The 19,110-nt window shown below is 41.6% G+C and overlaps 2 gene segments (V, D, J or C); both read right to left on the bottom strand.

Moving 5' to 3' along the window:
• Positions 1-2,071: 2,071 nt before the first annotated feature.
• Positions 2,072-2,896, bottom strand: LOC121718598. The segment is given in 2 exon segments: positions 2,072-2,474; positions 2,566-2,896. Coding segments are annotated over 2 exon segments (261 nt in total).
• Positions 2,897-9,085: 6,189 nt separating this feature from the next.
• LOC121722974 lies at positions 9,086-9,828 on the bottom strand. The segment is given in 2 exon segments: positions 9,086-9,507; positions 9,644-9,828. Coding segments are annotated over 2 exon segments (462 nt in total).
• Positions 9,829-19,110: the final 9,282 nt, after the last annotated feature.

The raw sequence follows: 19,110 nt of genomic DNA on the forward strand, positions 1-19,110 counted from the left end.
TGTTGTGTTATGTTTGTGGAAGCCAAGTCAATGTGATGTCTTGTTAAGTTACAGTATGTGTTTATGTAATGTACGTCTGTTTGTCGTATGTAGTATTCATGTGCATGTCGTAGTGTTGCATTTTCTGTAATGTCAATGATGTTTGCAAATAAAAAAAAAAATAAATAAAAAAAATAAATAAATAAATAAATAAATAAATAAATAAATAAATAAATAAATAAAAAGAAGCTCACTAGTTCAAAAAAAAAAAAAAAAAAAAACAAAGTACAGAGCAACAAGTAGAGATGCACGGATAGATCGGCTGGTGACCGGAATCGGCCGATTTTCACATGATCGGCCATGACCGGTGACCAGCCGGTCAGTCTGAGACATGCCGATTTTATCAAAGTCAAAGTCAAAGTCAAAGTCAGCTTTATTGTCAATTTCTTCACATGTTCCAGACATACAAAGAGATCGAAATTACGTTTCTCTCTATCCCACGGTGAAGACAAGACATATTTTACCAATTTAAGTCCACAGACAAACATAACATTCAAGTAAACAAAAAAGTAAGTAAATAAGAGGGCACATATAATAATGAGAAAAAATAATAATGATATTATCCCGGTCAAATGCACTTGTGCGCCACAATTGTAACAACACCCAGCTGAGTTTGCAAAGTTTGAAGAAGCTAGCAACCAGGCCAACACTCAGGGCTGGATGTAGGGCTACAAAGAAAGGGCTAATAGGCTACTGAGTTTTTCTATGCAGCAAACGCTGTGCTTTGCCATTGGCCTACTGCGTGGAATTTACTAAGCTGTCACTTCATTAGGCTACGTAAACATCGCTCATCACCGCCCGTCACTGCCGCTAATTGCGTGCCCACAGCTGAACCACAAGCGCTGCTGAACGGAGATAACCGATTGCGACATTAAAAATAATCAAAGTTTAGCGATCATAGGCTACATAATAAGTCAACAAGCAGCAACATACAGTAGCCCTAGTAGTTCTACTCCACTTTAAAAAAAAAATACTCGGAACTATTTACTGCACGTAGACTAGGGCTATGCCTTAAAATACCCTAGTAGATTGAGAAGTGGATGTCGTGAAAGTGAACAAATGATAGCCTATTAGAAAGGCAAACATAGTAGCCTACAATGAAGAAAACTGATGCTCTGAATACTGAATCAGCCGTCTCTGAAAGTTTCTATAGCCTAATTGATGCATTTAACCGGAATTTGGATTTCAATTTTTCACCGCAAAACAGACGTGCACTGTTTTCATATATGGTGGAGCACCTAATCGCTATTAGCAATCCTCCCCTGTGTTTGGTGATAGCCTAGGCTGCTACCACTTTTCCCTCGCCCTCCCATTAATTCATCAATGCATATGAAAATATGTTACATGGTATCAAATGGATCATGACAATTGTTCTTATATCTTTAGTTGGATATTGGATGTGAAAAGAATAAAATGGGCGTTCCATAACTTAATCCATAATTTGATACTGCAGCTGAAGTTAGACTTGAAGAAGAATCTGTCTGCTCACCGGTTCCATTGTTTTTAACAGCCATTTCATTATTGATAAGTTGATTACATGTCTATATTAACATGTTCTATCAAAGAAAATTGATAAAGAAATTTAAAGAAAATAACTATTTTCTTGATTTAAAGAAAATAACTATTTGTGTGTGTGCTGTAAAATGGTTAGAAGAAATGAAATCGGAATCGGCTAAAATCGGTATCGGCAGGTCAAACTCCATGAAAAATCGGAAATCGGTATTGGCCCAGAAAATTGCAATCGGTGCATCTCTAGCAACAAGCCTTATATTCAAAGACGTCAGTATAGGATTTTTTCCAGACCAACCTGCAGAGCAAATTCAGTCAAATATAAATTTTCAGCCAATCTCAAAAAGTGCTACAGGGTATGGAGGGCATTCCACAGACAATGGGCAGCCGAGCAGAAGGCCCGATCACCCCTTGTTCTGATCAAGTCTTGTTCTGGGGGTGCGTAGATATTTTAAGTGCAGCTGTGTTTTCTGGCATGTGAAATACAGTCAAATGCATTTTGTATAAAACACTGAATGTGAGATACAATTGGACAAAATAAACATTGTTTTACTATTTGATATAACAATGATTTGGTATGACTCAATGGCTTGTGCAGAGGTTCAGTAAACACAGGGATTAAATAATCAATTTGATGGATAATGAATATAAATGTAATGGATGCCATGTCATGTGAGTTTTTGTACAACAGTTAGCCCATTTCCTTCACTGTGGGCCTCAGGGCACAGTAGTAGAGAGCAGAGTCTGTGAGTTCAGCTGCAGTAAGCTCCAGGAACATTTGACTTTTCTCCTTATTCATTCTCCCAGAGAATCGAGGATCCACATTTGATGTTTCTGTCTGATCAGCTCCAATGGACAAGAGAAACTGAGGTGCTGATCTTGGGTAGTGTCGATACCACTGTGGTGGATAGTCTCCAAGGCTGTAACTAATGTTACAGGAGAGGGTTAAATCATGTCCCTCAACTATGTTGAGTTCACCACTGTTCGGAATGATGATTTTGTTCCCATTGGCATTACCTGCAAATAGAAGGTATGTTATACATGTTGTTATGTCTCTTTCTCCATTTTTGGCAGAAGTGTTAAATTTTGAAAATGTATAAAGACCAACAGCACACTACAATAATTACAATGTGTTAACCTGAAAGGTCCATAAGTAATATGACCAGAAAGAAGATCATTTTGGAAGTTTGCAACTGTGAGGTCTGCTAAAGTAACACAATTTGAATGTCAGTCCTGTGAAGACAAGTTTCCCATGGGTAGGCATCGTGACGTCATCATAATCTTCTTTCTAGCTCCTCCCTCCTGGCTCCGATACAAAACAGAAAAGACCTTGTGAAAGCATATGGATACAGTTTGCAGTAAATATTCTCTAAACATATGAGAGATGTGCTTTATTGGTCTGAACATCTGAATATGTCATGCTTCATTGCAGGCAAGGTTTGAAAACCTGGATGCTATTTATTCAGTATGGGAATAGTGATATTGCAAGATGTTATACTGTATACTGTAAATGTACTGCATTTGATTGTCATTCTGTTATATTGCTTGACTAAACTTAATTCTATACTCATTGCGGTGGGTGAGCTTTAGACCCTCGTTTTTCAGGATTATTCAATTCAGGTGTATGCCCCTTGGAGCTTTCATTGACCTGTAGACTCAGAGATTATTCAGTTACTTAAAAATAAAATAATGTTTTTAAATTAAGATGTTTATTGGTTCCTCTGAGAAAAATGCAAACATTGTAAGGTTCATAGACATGAAATCATAATAATAATATTCACAGGCATTCTTTTTTTTTTATATCAACAATATGTCAAATTGTACACTTTAGATGATGCACTGAAACAAAGGTCCTGGTCATCTCATGGTGGTCATTGTGACTGATTGAAGTTATGCTGAGAAAAAAAATGTTTGGTGAGTCTGCTACCTTCTAGTCTTAAACAAGTTTTTGTATGGGGATGAATGTTTGTCACTCACTGTGGGCCTCAGGGCACAGTAGTAGAGAGCAGAGTCTGAGACTTTAGCAGTGGAGAGATCCAGATAGACTTTATCTTTAGTCATTCTCCCAAACAAACGAGGATTCCCAGCTGAGGTCTCATTTTGCCCCTCTTTGTAAATACTGATAAGATACTGAGGAGCTGATTTTGGATACTGTTGATACCAAAACAGGGTAAATGAACCTGAATATGAGTAGGTGCACGAAAGGGTTAAATTAGACCCCTCTGCAGCAGAGATCTCAGTGCTGTCTGGAATAATTTTATTCCCATTAATTTGACCTGCAAGAGAAAAATAGATATTATTTCACATAATATAAAATGCATGTTTCATATCTGAATAAAGGCAATTGCCATACAAAAGGTCATATGAAAAAGCAATTATGTAAAAGAAAAAAATACCTAAAATGGCTGTGAAGAGTAGCAATGAATGGAACAGCATGATAAACTCAACAAAGACCCCAGCAAAGAGTGGAGCTTGTGCATTTGTTATGGTTAATGAAGATCATGTCAGGACATCTGAGCCCCTCCTCTAGGCTGATGCCAGACTCTGAATAAACAGAAACTAGTCTGGAAAGAGGTTTAAGAACAATATGCTACATTCTAATTCATCTGCATTTATTTTTTTCATATCTCTCATCCAGATTTAATTGTTGTATATCCCTAAAATGTTTTTGGACTTTTGTTACCTTGGTGTTATAATTATTATAATATGTTTTACTGTAAACTGTTATCTGTTAACAGTATAAAGAGATAGCGTGTGCAAATTTAGCAGAGGAGATGTCCAGAAATGTTTGATTTATCTCCTTATTTGCTCTCCCAGAGAATTGGGGATCCACAACTGAAATGAGTGACCAAATGAATGAAGTGATCACACATGTGTTGATGATCAGGAGTAGGAGTTATTTTTTGCATGAAATTCTCTAGTTAGATATGGCTATTCCATGCAAAACTGTCACGTCCATAACTGCCAACTAAATATCATGGCATTGTGTTGCCGTTATGGATGTGGCAGTTATGCGTGAAATTGCCCATGTGCAGCTTGGATGCAGTGGTGCTTCAAATGTTATATAGCATAAGATTTGGAGACCATAGCATGCTATCCACTTGATGGCATCCAACTCAAATGTTACAAACAAGTGGGCTACATATTTAAATTGCATATTTGGAACATAACCTGCTTTTTAGAGAATAGTTTATATTCAACACCTGGAGATTGTTTTAATTATGTCACTGTTGGCGTCAGAGCACAGTACAGCACAGTGCAGAGTCAGAGGCTTGAACAGATGAGATCTGCAGAGAGACTAGAATTTTCTCCTTGTTGATTTCTGATCAACTCCACCAGTGTTAGCAGTGAGCACCAATGCAGATCTGAGATAGTGGCGATACCACTTTAGAGTAGGTTGATTCAGTGTAGTCACATGACAGCATCACAGGTGGACTGATTCTCATTACTTTGCATTTGGGATTATTAGTGTATGCAGGTTATTGGATTTTTTGGACTACTGGATCTACTGTTAAAAAAAAAAAACTTTAGATCACATTGTTTTATTCAAGTGAAAAGGCCTTTATAAAAAGTACTCAGTGCTCTCAGCATAGTTTTTGTATGAGTGAGGTAAGTGCTGCTGTCACTGTGGGCTGCAGAGCACAGTAGTACACGGAAGCATCAGACACTTGCAGATTCTTGATGGTCAGAGGAGCAGTTTTTGAAGTTGTGTCTACTTTTGAGTGGAACCTGTCCTTGAAATTTTCTTCTATTTGGGGTTCTTTGTAGATATATATTAGGATTAACTCAGGGAAGCCATTTGCCTGTTGTTTGTACCAGAGAAGGGAAGGTGTTGTAGCTGAAGTTTGGTAATGACACGCAATAGTCACTTCATCTCCCTCAAAGTCTCTTATATTTCTGTCTGTTTGGTTAACAGAATCCTGTCCAACAGCCACTAAAGAGAGACGAAAATGCAACTGAATAAATAATAAAGAAAACAAATTTAAACCGGTCTATATCAAAGCTCATTTTAATTTTTGGATGGTTTGAGAGAGATATACTTACTAGCAACAATTGCTGCCATGAAAACTAACATCCTAGTCCACAGTGCCATAGCAAATGAGCTGTAATGATTGATGTTCTCTCACCTTGTGTCTGAAGTGACAGTATCTGACATTCAGACTCTCAGTGACAGAATCTAAGAGACATTTACACCGCCCTCTTGTGGAGGATGTTTCTCCACCACAGACCTACTTTTGCAAAAGTATACAGTATGTGCCAGTTCACAGCTTATCTGAACTTTTTTGAACTCGTTCACGCACAACACTGAAGTGAATGTATACTCAGTTGATTCTGATTGTTGTGAAGAGTTTGCAGGAAGGTGTATGTCTGAGTTTCTTATTGGATTAGCGTTAGTTACTCACAGCATTCTATCAGAATATTTAATTCCGGTAAAGAGGCCCTAAAAGTTAAAGTACTGAAAGCTATATGCCATTTTTGTATGGGTGCTGAGTGTGCAGCTGTCACTGTGGGCCTCAGAGCACAGTAGTACACAGCAGAGTCAGACACTTGCAGATCCTGGATGGTCAGAGGCACTGAGTTTGAAGCAGAATCTGCTTTGGAGTGGAACCTCTTCTTGAACTTTTCCTCTATGTGTCCTTCAGTATAGGTATAGGTTATCAGCATAAACTCAGTGTAACCATTTGGCAACTGTTTGTACCAGAAGAGAGAAGCTCTTGAGTCGGTGGTCTTATAATCACATGCAATGGTCACACTACCTCCTGCTAAGGCGGCTAACATTGCATGTGGTTGGTCAACACTGTCACCAGCACACTTTGCTGCAAAGACAAACAGCAAACTAATCCAGTGTGGCATGACTGACCCCAGAAACATACTCTTGAGCTGTGGAGTCAGATTCTCTCAGGACTAGTCAGATGACTTCTCCTAACATAGTGTGGAGTGTCACTTAAGGAGATGACTTTTACAGTTAACTCAGGAATCATGAACTCTGCCTCCTAGTGGTGAACATTTGATCATGTGCTAATTACGATACATAAGGAAATTAGAAGCCCTAGAGAGGGTCCAAAGAACCAAAACTGCCCCTAAGAGGGATACGCATAAGTCTATAGCCTGCACTACTACGTACACTAGACATAGCCGACAAATTAAAGAATGCGTACGCAAACACTGGCATGTTCTCAGTAGTGACCTCATATTATGTCAAACGCTGTTTTCTGAACCTCCCCTCTTCTCCCACTATAGGGCTAGTGACATTAGGGATTTCTTGGTTAAAGCTGATTGTCACACCACACAGCGAAACAAGGAGGGACGCTTAAGGAACATCACTGGTTTCTTTCCTTGCAAAGGGTGTGCTGCGTGTAAAAATAACACTAAAAAGACCTCGTTCACAAGCTCCATCACAGACAAGACCTACAAAATTAAACAATGCACCACATGTAACACTGCTGGGGTAGTGTATCTGATTAACCCTCCAATTTTTGTAATTTATTGTGTATAAAAACATTTGATTTCCTACTACTATGATTAAAGTTTATTGCACAACTTATACATCAATTTAGTCATCAACTATGGGCACTGTGAGATACAGTATCCTCCAGAATTATTGGCACCCTGGGTAAAGTTGACTAAAAACAGGTATAAAAAAATAATCTTTTGATGATTCATTGTACTCTCACAATGAAAACAATGAGGACAAATCCACCCTCGAAAGGAAGAAAATTTATTCTGAGAAAAAGGATAATCTCACAAATAAATAAATATTTTTAACAAAAACACATTGCTCACAAATATTGGCACCCCTAGAAAATTCTTATATACAAAACCTAACAGAAGCATTTTCCTATCTAATTTAAACTTATTTAAGTCTCTGTGAACTTTCAGAAGTAGTTCATGACTTTCTTTTTCACTAAGGTATGAAAATAAAGTGATACAGAGGCTAAATCCTCTAGTCAAGGGAATGCACTATTGTCTATGTCTATGCAAACTAGGTACTTTGTTGAAAATGCCTATATGTACAGTTTAAATGGTTTTAATCAACTGGAAATGTGACAAACATGCTTGGACAAAGACCCAAGGTTATCTTTCCCCCACGTACAGTATGGAGGATGGTAAGAAGGTAAAAAATTCCATAAGAACCACTATTGGAGGGTTAAAGACAAAGGTCACCAAATTCCCCGGAAAATCTTCAAAAGTGACCTAATTGCTAATAGCTTATTTAGAGGGCATGCTAGGTAACAGCCTGTCCAGTCATTTAATTACCAATGTTACTAAAATGTACAGTGACTTTGTCTGGAAGTGTGACTATTCACAGTTCAGTCTATCAGACATACTGGCCACCCCACCCAATTGTTCTATGTGTCATCTTCTTAATGGCCGGTAGTGAAGCTTGGAATTGGCCAGTGGGGCTATTAGAACTGATATCAGGGATGTTAATATCAGATGACATTCAATATCGTCAAATTATTTGCTAGACCTGAACAAAAATCCTTTTGGCTTGTTTTACACAGTTTACACTTGTTTACACAGTGTGAGAAAAAAATTAGGTCAGAGAGTTCTTGTATGAGTGTAGTATGTGAACAAAAAAACTTGGACAGCAGAAGTAACTCCCATAGCCAGTGTGCCATAATGGTACAGGGATAGACTAGGTCAGACAGTTCTTGCATGAGTGTAGTATGTGCTGCTGTCACTGTGGGCCTCAGAGCACAGTAGTACACAGCAGAGTCAGACACTTGCAGATTCTGTATCGTCAGAGAAACGCTGGAGTCATTGAGCTTAGCATGAAATCTCCTCTTGTACACCTCATCAGCTTCATAATTATTATTAGACCCGGAACGGAATACTTTAACTATGTATCTGGGGAAGTCATTGGACTTTTGTTGGTACCAGAAAAGATAAGGGACTGTACTGTTTGTATTGTATGTACATTTGAGAGTTGTCGTTTCTTCCTCTAAAGCCATTTGAACTGACTCCGTCTGATCAACTGTGTCCTGTGATCTACAATCTGGAAACAATAAATTACAAAACACTTTGATAAATCACAAGCTGCTGATTATACAGGCTAATGCATCTGATTGAATCATTTAACATAATTAAACCAAAACCTACCAGAAAAACACACAGACAGCAGAAGTAACTCCCATAGCCAGTGTGCCATAATGGTACAGGGATAGACTCTGAAAGTCTCTGCCAAACTCTCAGTGGTGCTTCACTCTTTATCAACTACTGATTGGGTGGGAGGTGTCAGTACACTTCATGTGGTACAGATTCCAAAAGTATTTCATGTGATAGTACAAAATAGTATATAGGCAGATCCTTATTGTGACTAGCTTACTGTATGCCAAGACAAACAAATCCTTGCATCTGTACCAGTCTAGTTGTGTGCCAACAAGAAGCCTTGACTCCCTTTGTTGCTGCACATTATTTATGAATTCTCAGTGCATCAGCAGCCTTTTAAAGCCTTCTATCTATGTCTTTTTCAATATTATTTAATCATAAAATAATATTGAATAATTAAAAATAATTAATTTGTAATCCATTATCAGTTGACTAAGAAATGAAACCTTAAAATTGCTTGTTTACACAATAGCCACATGCAGCACAGGAGCATTTGTTGAGGCTGTGAGAGTTTTTGTGTAGTGCATCTGAGCTTTCCCATCACTGTGGGCTGCAGGGCACAGTAGTAGAGAGCAGAGTCTGTCATCTTAGCAGAGGAGAGGTGCAGAGAAACCAGCTTCGCTGTATTGTTATGATTTATGGATATCCCAGGAACAGGAGGAGTTGCATTGGTCACAAAACCTTCATAATCCAGTATCAGGAACTGTGGCACTGAATTGGAGAACTGGCGATACCAATGCAGACCTCTAACAGCCCCGTCATACCTGCAGGAGAGTTTTATATCATCTCCCTCTATTGCAGAGTATACTGGACTCTCTGGGGTAATTGAGTTCCCAACACCCTTACCTACAGACAGGTATAAATAACAAAATGACTGTTAAATATTGTGTTGTAAATCATATTTTTTTAAACAATAAAAATATGTGGTATTTATTTTCATGCTTATAGCTCAATTTTCAACATTTAAAAAATAGATACATACCCATGAATGCTGAAAATACTACTACTACTAGAGGGATCATGTTAACACAGGCAGTGTCTCAGATGAGAAACTATCACAACAACTCTTAGGGTTGTGTTCCTCCTCTCTGCTCCTCCCATTCTCATTAGAGTCTTTATATGTGAAAGCTCCTTCAATAGTGCTTGGAAATCTGGACCAGTAGCACATTGTTGTCAGGTATAAAGGAGTTAAAGATAAGTACTTTATTGTTATTATTGGAAACTGTTTTGAGTGTATAAAGCAGTTCTTTAGTGTGACAATACAAGTAGGGTAAACACAGAAGACTATTCAACTATTCAACATAATGGCCATGTCATATCACAGTGTTATTGCACAAAACTGTAGGCTAAAAAGACTGATTTCAACAACAGCATAATCTGATAAAAAAACATCTCTTAAGTCCACAGTATGAACACAATTAAATTCAATTTGATTATCATCTTACTCATTAAGAACAATATCATTGCTCAGGCCTGCTGTTGAGAGAGAAAGATACTGCAGTAGTACATATTTTTTTAAAAACAAGTCTGAATCAATGTGTTGGTTATCTGGAATTGTTCATAGTTTGCTCTGAGTTACTTTTTTTCCATTAGCAAAAAATACTAACAGACGTGAAGATCAGACTGGATGCCTGCATTCTCCACTAGATGGCGATCTAATCTTATATAATGACCTCATATAATTCAAGGTGTGTGTTGTGTCATGAGGCCTTTCTTCAGCAAGAGGGAAACCCTGTTGAGTCAATGAAATGATGACCTCAATATAACTCACTGATGCCATTGTCAAAATTGCTGTAAAATGTCATAATCTTGTCATTTCAGTTATTCTTGACACATTGATTTAATAGAAAATGTAAGGTTTAGAATATGACTGATTCTCTGAAGGAGAGCATGAGACATTAACCAATGGGAAGTTTTTCTCAGATGACATCATTGATCTCCAACTGCCCGTCTTAGGGATCTTTTTGTGGGCTACTGGCTATATATATCTGCAATGCGAACATCCAGTCCTCATTCAGATCCAGTGGACCAGGAAAGGGTTCACATATTAAATTAACCAATGGGAACGTATACTGTATACCACAGCACCTATGGACAAAGCATTCACAAGACTCGTCGACATCGCAGTGAAGATAGATCGCCATGGTGTGTTGCACTAACTGCAGGCATTGTATGCAAGATTAGCAGCCGAAAGCATAATTGGCAGCCTAGCACAAACAACGCACTGACGTGTGTCTAGAGCAGATCAGATCAGTAGTTCATGTTTTAGTAAAAACTGACAACATGAAGCAGGCAGAGTTCTGGCAAGCTCAGCCCTGCCCATCTTGCCCAGAAGACGGCTACACAGCCTACACTCCTCATAAAACGGGCACTCAAATGTTCTTGGGGAGGCACATGAGGCCTAGTACATGAGGCCTTGAGTGATGGCTTCCACCAGCTAGTCGGATTCCTCTGCTTTGACAGTTCCCAGTCCACTGCTTGTGCCCCATAGTAGATGAATAGCTGTTGGGTTTTGCACAGGGGGTCATGTTTAGTTGGTGTATGTGCACACGCTCTCACTGGGCAGAGTTTGTGCAACCACATCACCTCCTGCTGGACATCAGGGGAAAAGGCGGGCAGCTCCATGACTGAGGTCAGAACTTTAGATTGGTAGGCTTGACTGATAGGGCCATTACGTCACTCACACATTTGATTGATGAGGAAACATGTTGACATGTTTTTGTGTAGCTTGGTTTCCTGTTACTGTGGACTAGGGCACGGTAGTAGAGAGCTTGAGAGTTCAGCTGAGGCGATCTGCAGGAACACTCTCAATCTCTCTTTATTTAGTCTCTCAGACAGGTTTGGATGTGGTGGATCAGCCTCCTGCACTAGGGGCTCAGAGGAGTCAGTGATGAGCACCTCTTTAACCCTTATCAAAAAAGTGACTGGACTGTAAGTTGAAACTGTAGTCATAAGACAGTGTTACCTTTGCTTCTGTCACTATTTTCTTTTCTTATTTGACTTGACTCTTATTTTAAATGTGAGTTTTTGTACAGCTTCTCAGGGTCTTTGCATCACTGGGCTACCCTCAAAGCACAGTAGTAGAGAGCTGTGTCTGCCAGAGTCAGATCTTTAATGATGAGTTCAGTAAATATTTCACCAGTATTAGAGGCAAATCGTTGGTCTGAGCTACGATCACCACTGTTTGATCGAGCACCTTTCCATAGAAGCCATTGTGGTGCCTGACCATAATACTGTCTGTACCAGTAAAGGTAAACATCACGGCTGCTTGTCTGATATGAACATTTCAGGGTCACTTTTTTCATTCCTTCTGGGTGATTAGCACGCTCCCCAGATAGCAATTTCCTTTGGGCCGGATCCGCATAAAAGCCATTAGATCCGCCTGTAGCGGACATACGGTATCTGACTGTGGGCCAGGTCTGCTCCTGATACAGGTTTCAGCTCTGCTAGCAATGCTGTTTTATCACCGGTTTACAGATTTGTCCCAGGTCCAATTTCCGGAACTTAACTGGAAGTCAGGAGATGCGTTTAAAATACAAAACACCGATTTGGCCCAAACCTGTGATACGGATATGAGCCGAAGGACCATTTTTTCACAGCAGACCCAGGTGGTAATGATATTGTAAGAACTGTAATACCTGGCCAGAACTACAAGGCCCAGAATGCTTAGCGGGGTAGAGAGGAGGTGGCAAGGTTGAAGAGGAAAAGGGGGATTTGGCGTTGTGGCTGGTGAATAAACACGCTTTTCAGTTCGAACTCGTTTGTACGTGAATCCTTATCCAGAGAACCTCCTCCTGAACATATCAAGGTTTACACTGGTGGCAGCGGTGTTTCTTCACGTTCGAGTTTCGTCTGAAGTTTTCTCCAGCACTACAAAGTTGCCTACTGGTTGCAGTGAACTGTGAATTGGATTAACTGCTAGGGCGCGACTTTGCTTTGCTAGCTGGCGCTAAGTGAGTATCGTTTCCATTCTCATCATGTCTCAAGAGGAGCGTCGAGCCCCTGCGGATGTCGCCGCCCAGGTCCCTCGGAAGGCGCGGGATGTTCCCCTGCCTCCGCCATTTCGGAACGATGGCAGCGAGACCTTCCAATTGTGGGCCAGACGTTACGAGGTAATTCAGGAGGCGCGCTACAGAGACACTGGTGTGAATATGGATGCAGTAATGGCGTCAGAGTTGCCCACTAGATTACCGCCTGAACTTTTCATTGTTTGGGATAATTTGCCCTCTGCAACACGACGTTCGTTTGCTTCAACAAAGACACATTTACAAGAGGCTTTTGGCAAAACAGACGTAATAGCCTCCTTCCAGGCCTTTCCTAATTCACGTAGCAGGAGGCCAAATGAGGCCATTGAGGTGTATGCTGCTGATGTATGTAGATTGGTAAAAGAGGCTTTTCCAGACTTTGAGCCAAACGCTACAGAATATATGAAGCTCACACGTTTTTTGGCTGGGCTGGATCAGGAACTTCAGATTAAGTGTCATGAGCGAGGAGTAAAAACATTCCAAGAGGCTTTTGATATTGCTACCCAAGCAGAGCGTGCCCGACAGGCTGCTAAACTACTCCCACCAACAGCACCTGCTCCAAACAGCTGCGGTGCCACAAGTCCATCAGTCAACACAATCACAGATGATACGGCACCTCTTCATAAAGTGGTACAAGATCTCACAGACACCGTCAGACACTTAAGCAAAGACTTAACTGACCTAAAACTGACACTTAATGCCCAAACCTTGAAGTCACGTCACAATGCATATTCACCAACCCGCCCTCAGAGATCCTCTTCTCCACGGGGCGGAGACCAAGGGTACTCCTCGGCAGCACAGAGATATGGTCGCAGTTTTTCACCTACCAGTCACATGAGTCGTCGTAATCTGTCTCCTGAGTGGCACCACAATTGGTCTGCACGCCAGAGTGTGGACAATCGCAGACAGGACTACTATGCACGCAGCCTTGATAGACCACACTCTCCACACAGGGGGGAGATTCCCAGAGACCACTACTCCAAATCGTCACCTAATCGTCACCCAGACTACTCTGATGAGGAGATGTCACGGCCTCACTACAGTGAACCAAGAGGGAACTTCAGAAACCGTCGGTACAGCCCAAGTCCAGTGCGCAAGCGGGTCTCTTTCCGAGACGACAGGAGTGATCATCAACATCATGACAGTGACCATGGGTATCAGGATGGCTATCGGCAGGGAAACTTCAACTAGCTGATGCAGTGGGGCATTCGTCAGCTAGCCTCAAACCAGCCCCAAATAGTAATTCGCTGAACCAAACTTCTTCTCATTGTGCAATGGTGCCACCTTGTGGCCGACAAAATACCCTGCACAAAAATTCTTCTATAACAGACAATGACAATTGCAACACTTTCGTTGCCTACATAAGGGGAATAGTAGAAGGGTCTGATATGCATATTATGCTGGACACTGGTTCAAACATTTCCTTTATTAATGAGAATATAAGAATGTCACTTCCATCATTGAACAAAAGGCCTCTCAAAAAGGACTTTATCTTGTCTAAGTCTGTAACAGGGCAACATTTGGACACACTTGGCACTGTGAACATTGTTGTGCGTCTAGGCTCACTGAATTTGCAACATGAAGTACAAGTTATTAGGAATGTTGGTCAGACTATTATACTTGGCTGGGACTTTTTGCAACAACATTATGCTGTGCTAGATTTAGGTAGAGGTTTATGTCATCTTCACAATCAAGATCTGCCCCTGCTACGCACCTCAGAAATGACACCAGACAGCTGCACTGCCCAGATTGTTGAATGCACCACCATACCCCCTCACTGTGAAATGCACTGTGCAGCGAGACTGATGCCTACGGTTGCTCATCTTTGTTCACCGACAGGATACAATGGTCTCTTGGAGCCTTACCACACAGATTTGGACGGGGTTGCAGTAGCACGTACACTTGCAAGAGCTGACAACGGTTTTACTGTTGTACGCGTCATGAACCCTACCAATACTCCCATTGTACTCCAACCAGGTATGCAGCTAGGACAGTTCACTCCAGTAACAGACAATGAAATCAGTACAGGTAGTCCTGCAGTTTGTCAGATATCAGCCACCCCATCAATGTCCCCACAGTCTTTGCCATTTGATGTGAAGTGTGGCAGTCTTTCAGATTCTCAGTTTTCTGAACTTAAATGTCTCTTACTGTCATACACGGATGTGTTCAGCAAGACTCCAAATGACTTTGGAAGAACTGGATTAGTTAAGCACAAAATCAATACAAATTCAGCTTCCCCCATCAGAAAACGCGCCTACCGCACCTCTCCACACATGCAATCTGTGATTCAGTCACAAGTGGAAGACATGTTGGCACAAGACTTAATAGAGGAGAGCCATAGTCCATGGGCTGCGCCAGTGGTGATGGTGCGAAAAAAAGATGGAAATTGGCGGTTCTGTATAGACTATAGGGCACTAAATTCAGTCACAATCAAAGACGCACACCCTTTGCCCAGAACAGATGACACCCTAGATGCACTGGGCGGCTCTGCTGTGTTCAGTACCATGGACTTGTCATCAGGCTATTGGCAGGTTCAGCTCGACGAACAAGACCAAGAAAAAACGGCATTCACTACTGGCCGCTCTCTCTATCATTTTAAAGTCATGCCAATGGGATTAGTCAATTCACCCCCAACATTTCAACATCTTATGCAGCTGGTACTACAGGGATTGTCTTGGAAAACATGTTTAGTGTACCTTGATGATATAATTGTATACAGTAAATCCTTCTCTGCTCATTTGCTGCATTTGAGGGAGGTGTTTGAACGTCTCAGAGCCGCAAACCTTAAATTGAAACCGTCAAAGTGTGACTTTGCACAATCTCATGTGACATTCTTAGGGCATGTTGTTTCTGCATCAGGTGTGCAACCAGACCCAAAGAATATTGACAAAGTGAGGGATTGGCCAACACCAGAGAATCCTACTGAGGTTAGGGCATTCTTAGGACTCTGTTCTTATTACAGACGTTTTATACATCAGTTTGCCAAGATGTCACAGCCTCTGCATGTCCTTACTCAGAAAGGAAAGCCTTTTTCATGGACTGATATGGAACAAAAAGCATTTGACACTCTCCGCCATGCCCTCACACATACCCCCATTCTGGCATATCCAGATTTCTCTAAAGAATTCTTGCTTTTCACTGACGCCTCTAATATATCTATTGGATGTGTGCTGTCACAGCTAAAGGCGAACAGCAAGGAACACGTCATTGCCTATGGTAGTCATACCCTCACATCCACCGAGAGACGATGGTCAACATTTGATCGGGAGCTGTGGGCCATTGTGTGGTCCATAAGACATTTCCGCCAGTATCTCTCAGGCCATCCATTCCGAATCATTACAGACCACAAACCTCTCCTAGGACTGAGAAAAATGGCCTTGGATTGTGATCCAACTGGACGCAGGGCAAGATGGGCATTGGAGATAGACCCATATGACTGGACAATTGAACACAAGCAAGGTCTCAAACACTGCAATGCGGACTCTTTATCGCGGCGTCCATGTCGGGGTGAAGACAGTATGCCTATAAGAGAAACCATACATGTGAACTCAGTTTCAGCACAAACACAGATTGTCAGTCCTGCAGATTGTCAGTCATCACCAGAACCTACCGCGTTGACTTTGTCAGTACAGCCTGCTGTGGCGAATCCTGTACCCAGTGAATCATTCTGGTTTGACCTGAACAGACAAACTCTTCAGGATGCTCAAAAGGAAGACCCTGTCTTGAAAACAGTCACCGTATGGGTCTTGAGTGACAGTAGACCACCCTTTTCACAGCTGAAGTGTGAGCTGCCTGAGTTACGTCACTACTGGAAAGAGTTTCCCAGACTGGTCATTGTGGATTCTATATTATGTCGTAGGGTCAGACCCCCACCAGGTGACCCTGTCTGTCAAGTGGTGGTCCCGACTAGGTTGCAGAATGAAGTCTTTAAGATGTTACATGGCCATTCCCTAGCTGGACATTTTGGCTGCAAAAGAACATTACAAAATGCAGTAACCCGTTGTTATTGGCCACACATGAGCAGGGACATTACTCAGTGGTGCCTCCAATGTACTGCATGTGAGGCACGCAGGCCGCAGATTCCACACCAGCAGGCCCCAATGCAAAACATAATGACAACTAAGCCTTTTGAAAAGATTGCCGCTGACTTGACGGAACTGCCACTCAGTCACAAGGGCAATCGTTATATACTAGTTATAATGGACTACTTCACAAAGTACATGGATTTATTTGCTCTACCGGACCAAAAAGCAACGACCGTTGCGAAATGCTTGTTTGAGGACTACATTAGTAGACATGGGGTACCACTGAGTCTGCACACAGATCAGGGACGCCAGTTCGACTCAGATTTGGTCAAAGAGTTATGCACACACCTAGGAATCCACAAGACACGGACAACCGCCTATCATCCCATGTCAGATGGTATGGTAGAGAGAGCTAACCGTTCTATTAAAGACCAGTTAGCCAAGTTCCTCTACACCAAAGGGGGTGAATGGGATGATCATCTACGCCATGTTGAGTTTGCATATAATACAAGTGTGCATTCATCAACTAACCACACTCCTTTCTTTCTGACTCATGGTAGAGAAGCTCGTTTGCCGGCAGATATCATTCTTGGGGACTTGCCAACAGCGACAAATGCTACACCTGGAACGCCTGGTGAATACGCCACGGCTGTGAGACACAGACTTTATTCTGCATTTAATATGGTAGCAGACAACATAGCGGCCGCAGGTGCTAAACAGAAGTATTACTATGACCGCCACATGAGGCACAATGCTTATGAAGCAGGTGACCTTGTGTGGGTTAATCTTCCAGCACTTGCCAGACACAAGTTGTCTCCCAGATGGACGGGACCTTTCAAAGTACTACAACGCCTTGACCCATCCCCAGGGGAAATTGGGGTGGATTACAACCTACAAGACCAACTGGACCCAAGGGCAAAGACAAAGGTGGTTCACTATAATCGCCTGAAGCCCTACCGTTCACCATGGACTTGTAACTTGGCCACTACTCCTGTGCACAACCGGCAGCTCACGGCACTCTCAGCTTCACGGCCCTATGTCTATCAGAGCTGTGAGACTGTGGCAAGTGAGCCTACGTCTTCCTCAACAGTGGACAGTGCCCCTGACCCAGTGGCAAACACACCTACGTCTTCCTCAACAGTGGACAGTGCCCTTGACCTGGTGGCAAACACACCGGTCATTGCCCCTCAGGAACAGAGAACCAGATGTGGGCGCATGGTGCGCCCTCCTCAACGCTTTAGAGTTGACACTTAAATACTCTCTGTAAAACAACTGTTTTGAATGTTCACATACAGTATATGGCATGTATTTTGTTCAGCTGATGGAGTGTGCCGATTACTGGATTAAGTGTTTGTTAAATAAGTGTATGTTTACGCTTAAATTGTTCACTGACCCAGCTGATATAGTGAAAATAGGTATGGATGAGTATAGGTACACTACACTATGGACCAGGAGGTATAGCCTACTTACATGGCAGAATACAGCATAACTGCATTCTGTTGGATGGTTTTGTTGTTGTTGTGGTTTGTGTGTGTTTGTTTGTAAACAGAGTTCACTTGTTACACTTTTGACCGTGTGAAGGGTTGATGTGCATTATCTAAAACGAGGACGTTTTATTTTCAGAAGGGGGGAAGTAGTGTAAGAACTGTAATACCTGGCCAGAACTACAAGGCCCAGAATGCTTAGCGGGGTAGAGAGGAGGTGGCAAGGTTGAAGAGGAAAAGGGGGATTTGGCGTTGTGGCTGGTGAATAAACACGCTTTTCAGTTCGAACTCGTTTGTACGTGAATCCTTATCCAGAGAACCTCCTCCTGAACATATCAAGGTTTACAATATTAATTAAGGTGCTGATTCTGCTAAATTGACCTTTCCCTACTTCATTGTCAACTGGCTGCTAAAGAAAAAAAAAGGTATTTTGGAATGGCACAAATTTAGAAACCATGGGGGTGCACTATGTTCCCATGGCCACTTCATTTCTACAGTAAGGCTGGAAAAGAAGATATAGTTGGCTCAATATTGATCATATGCTCGTTTCATTATTTTTGTTATTACCTAGCAGTGGTAAAAGTAGTCAATTGTTGTTTGTGTCAGATCAAACAGTGCTATGAGACAACCCCATATTCTTGCCACGCATGCAGAAGTCCAAGCAGTAACGTTAATCAAGGATCTTTGGTTTGCTCACTGTCAATCTTTTGACATGATTTGCCAGCCTGGACTAGGACAGCCCAACTTTTCAAGGTAGGCTCTGCTTTTCTGCTTTTTATCTCTGTTGGTTTATTCAGAGACAACAATAAGCAAACGAGCGATTGATAACTTTACTGTAAGGTTATACTATTATTTTCCAGCAATATAGGCTAGGCTACTAGCTTAGCTTGAGCAAAACAGCCATCACAATAACTA

This window comes from Alosa sapidissima, chromosome 1 (assembly GCF_018492685.1).
Source record: "Alosa sapidissima isolate fAloSap1 chromosome 1, fAloSap1.pri, whole genome shotgun sequence".
In the NCBI taxonomy this organism is placed as follows: Eukaryota; Metazoa; Chordata; class Actinopteri; order Clupeiformes; family Clupeidae; genus Alosa; species Alosa sapidissima.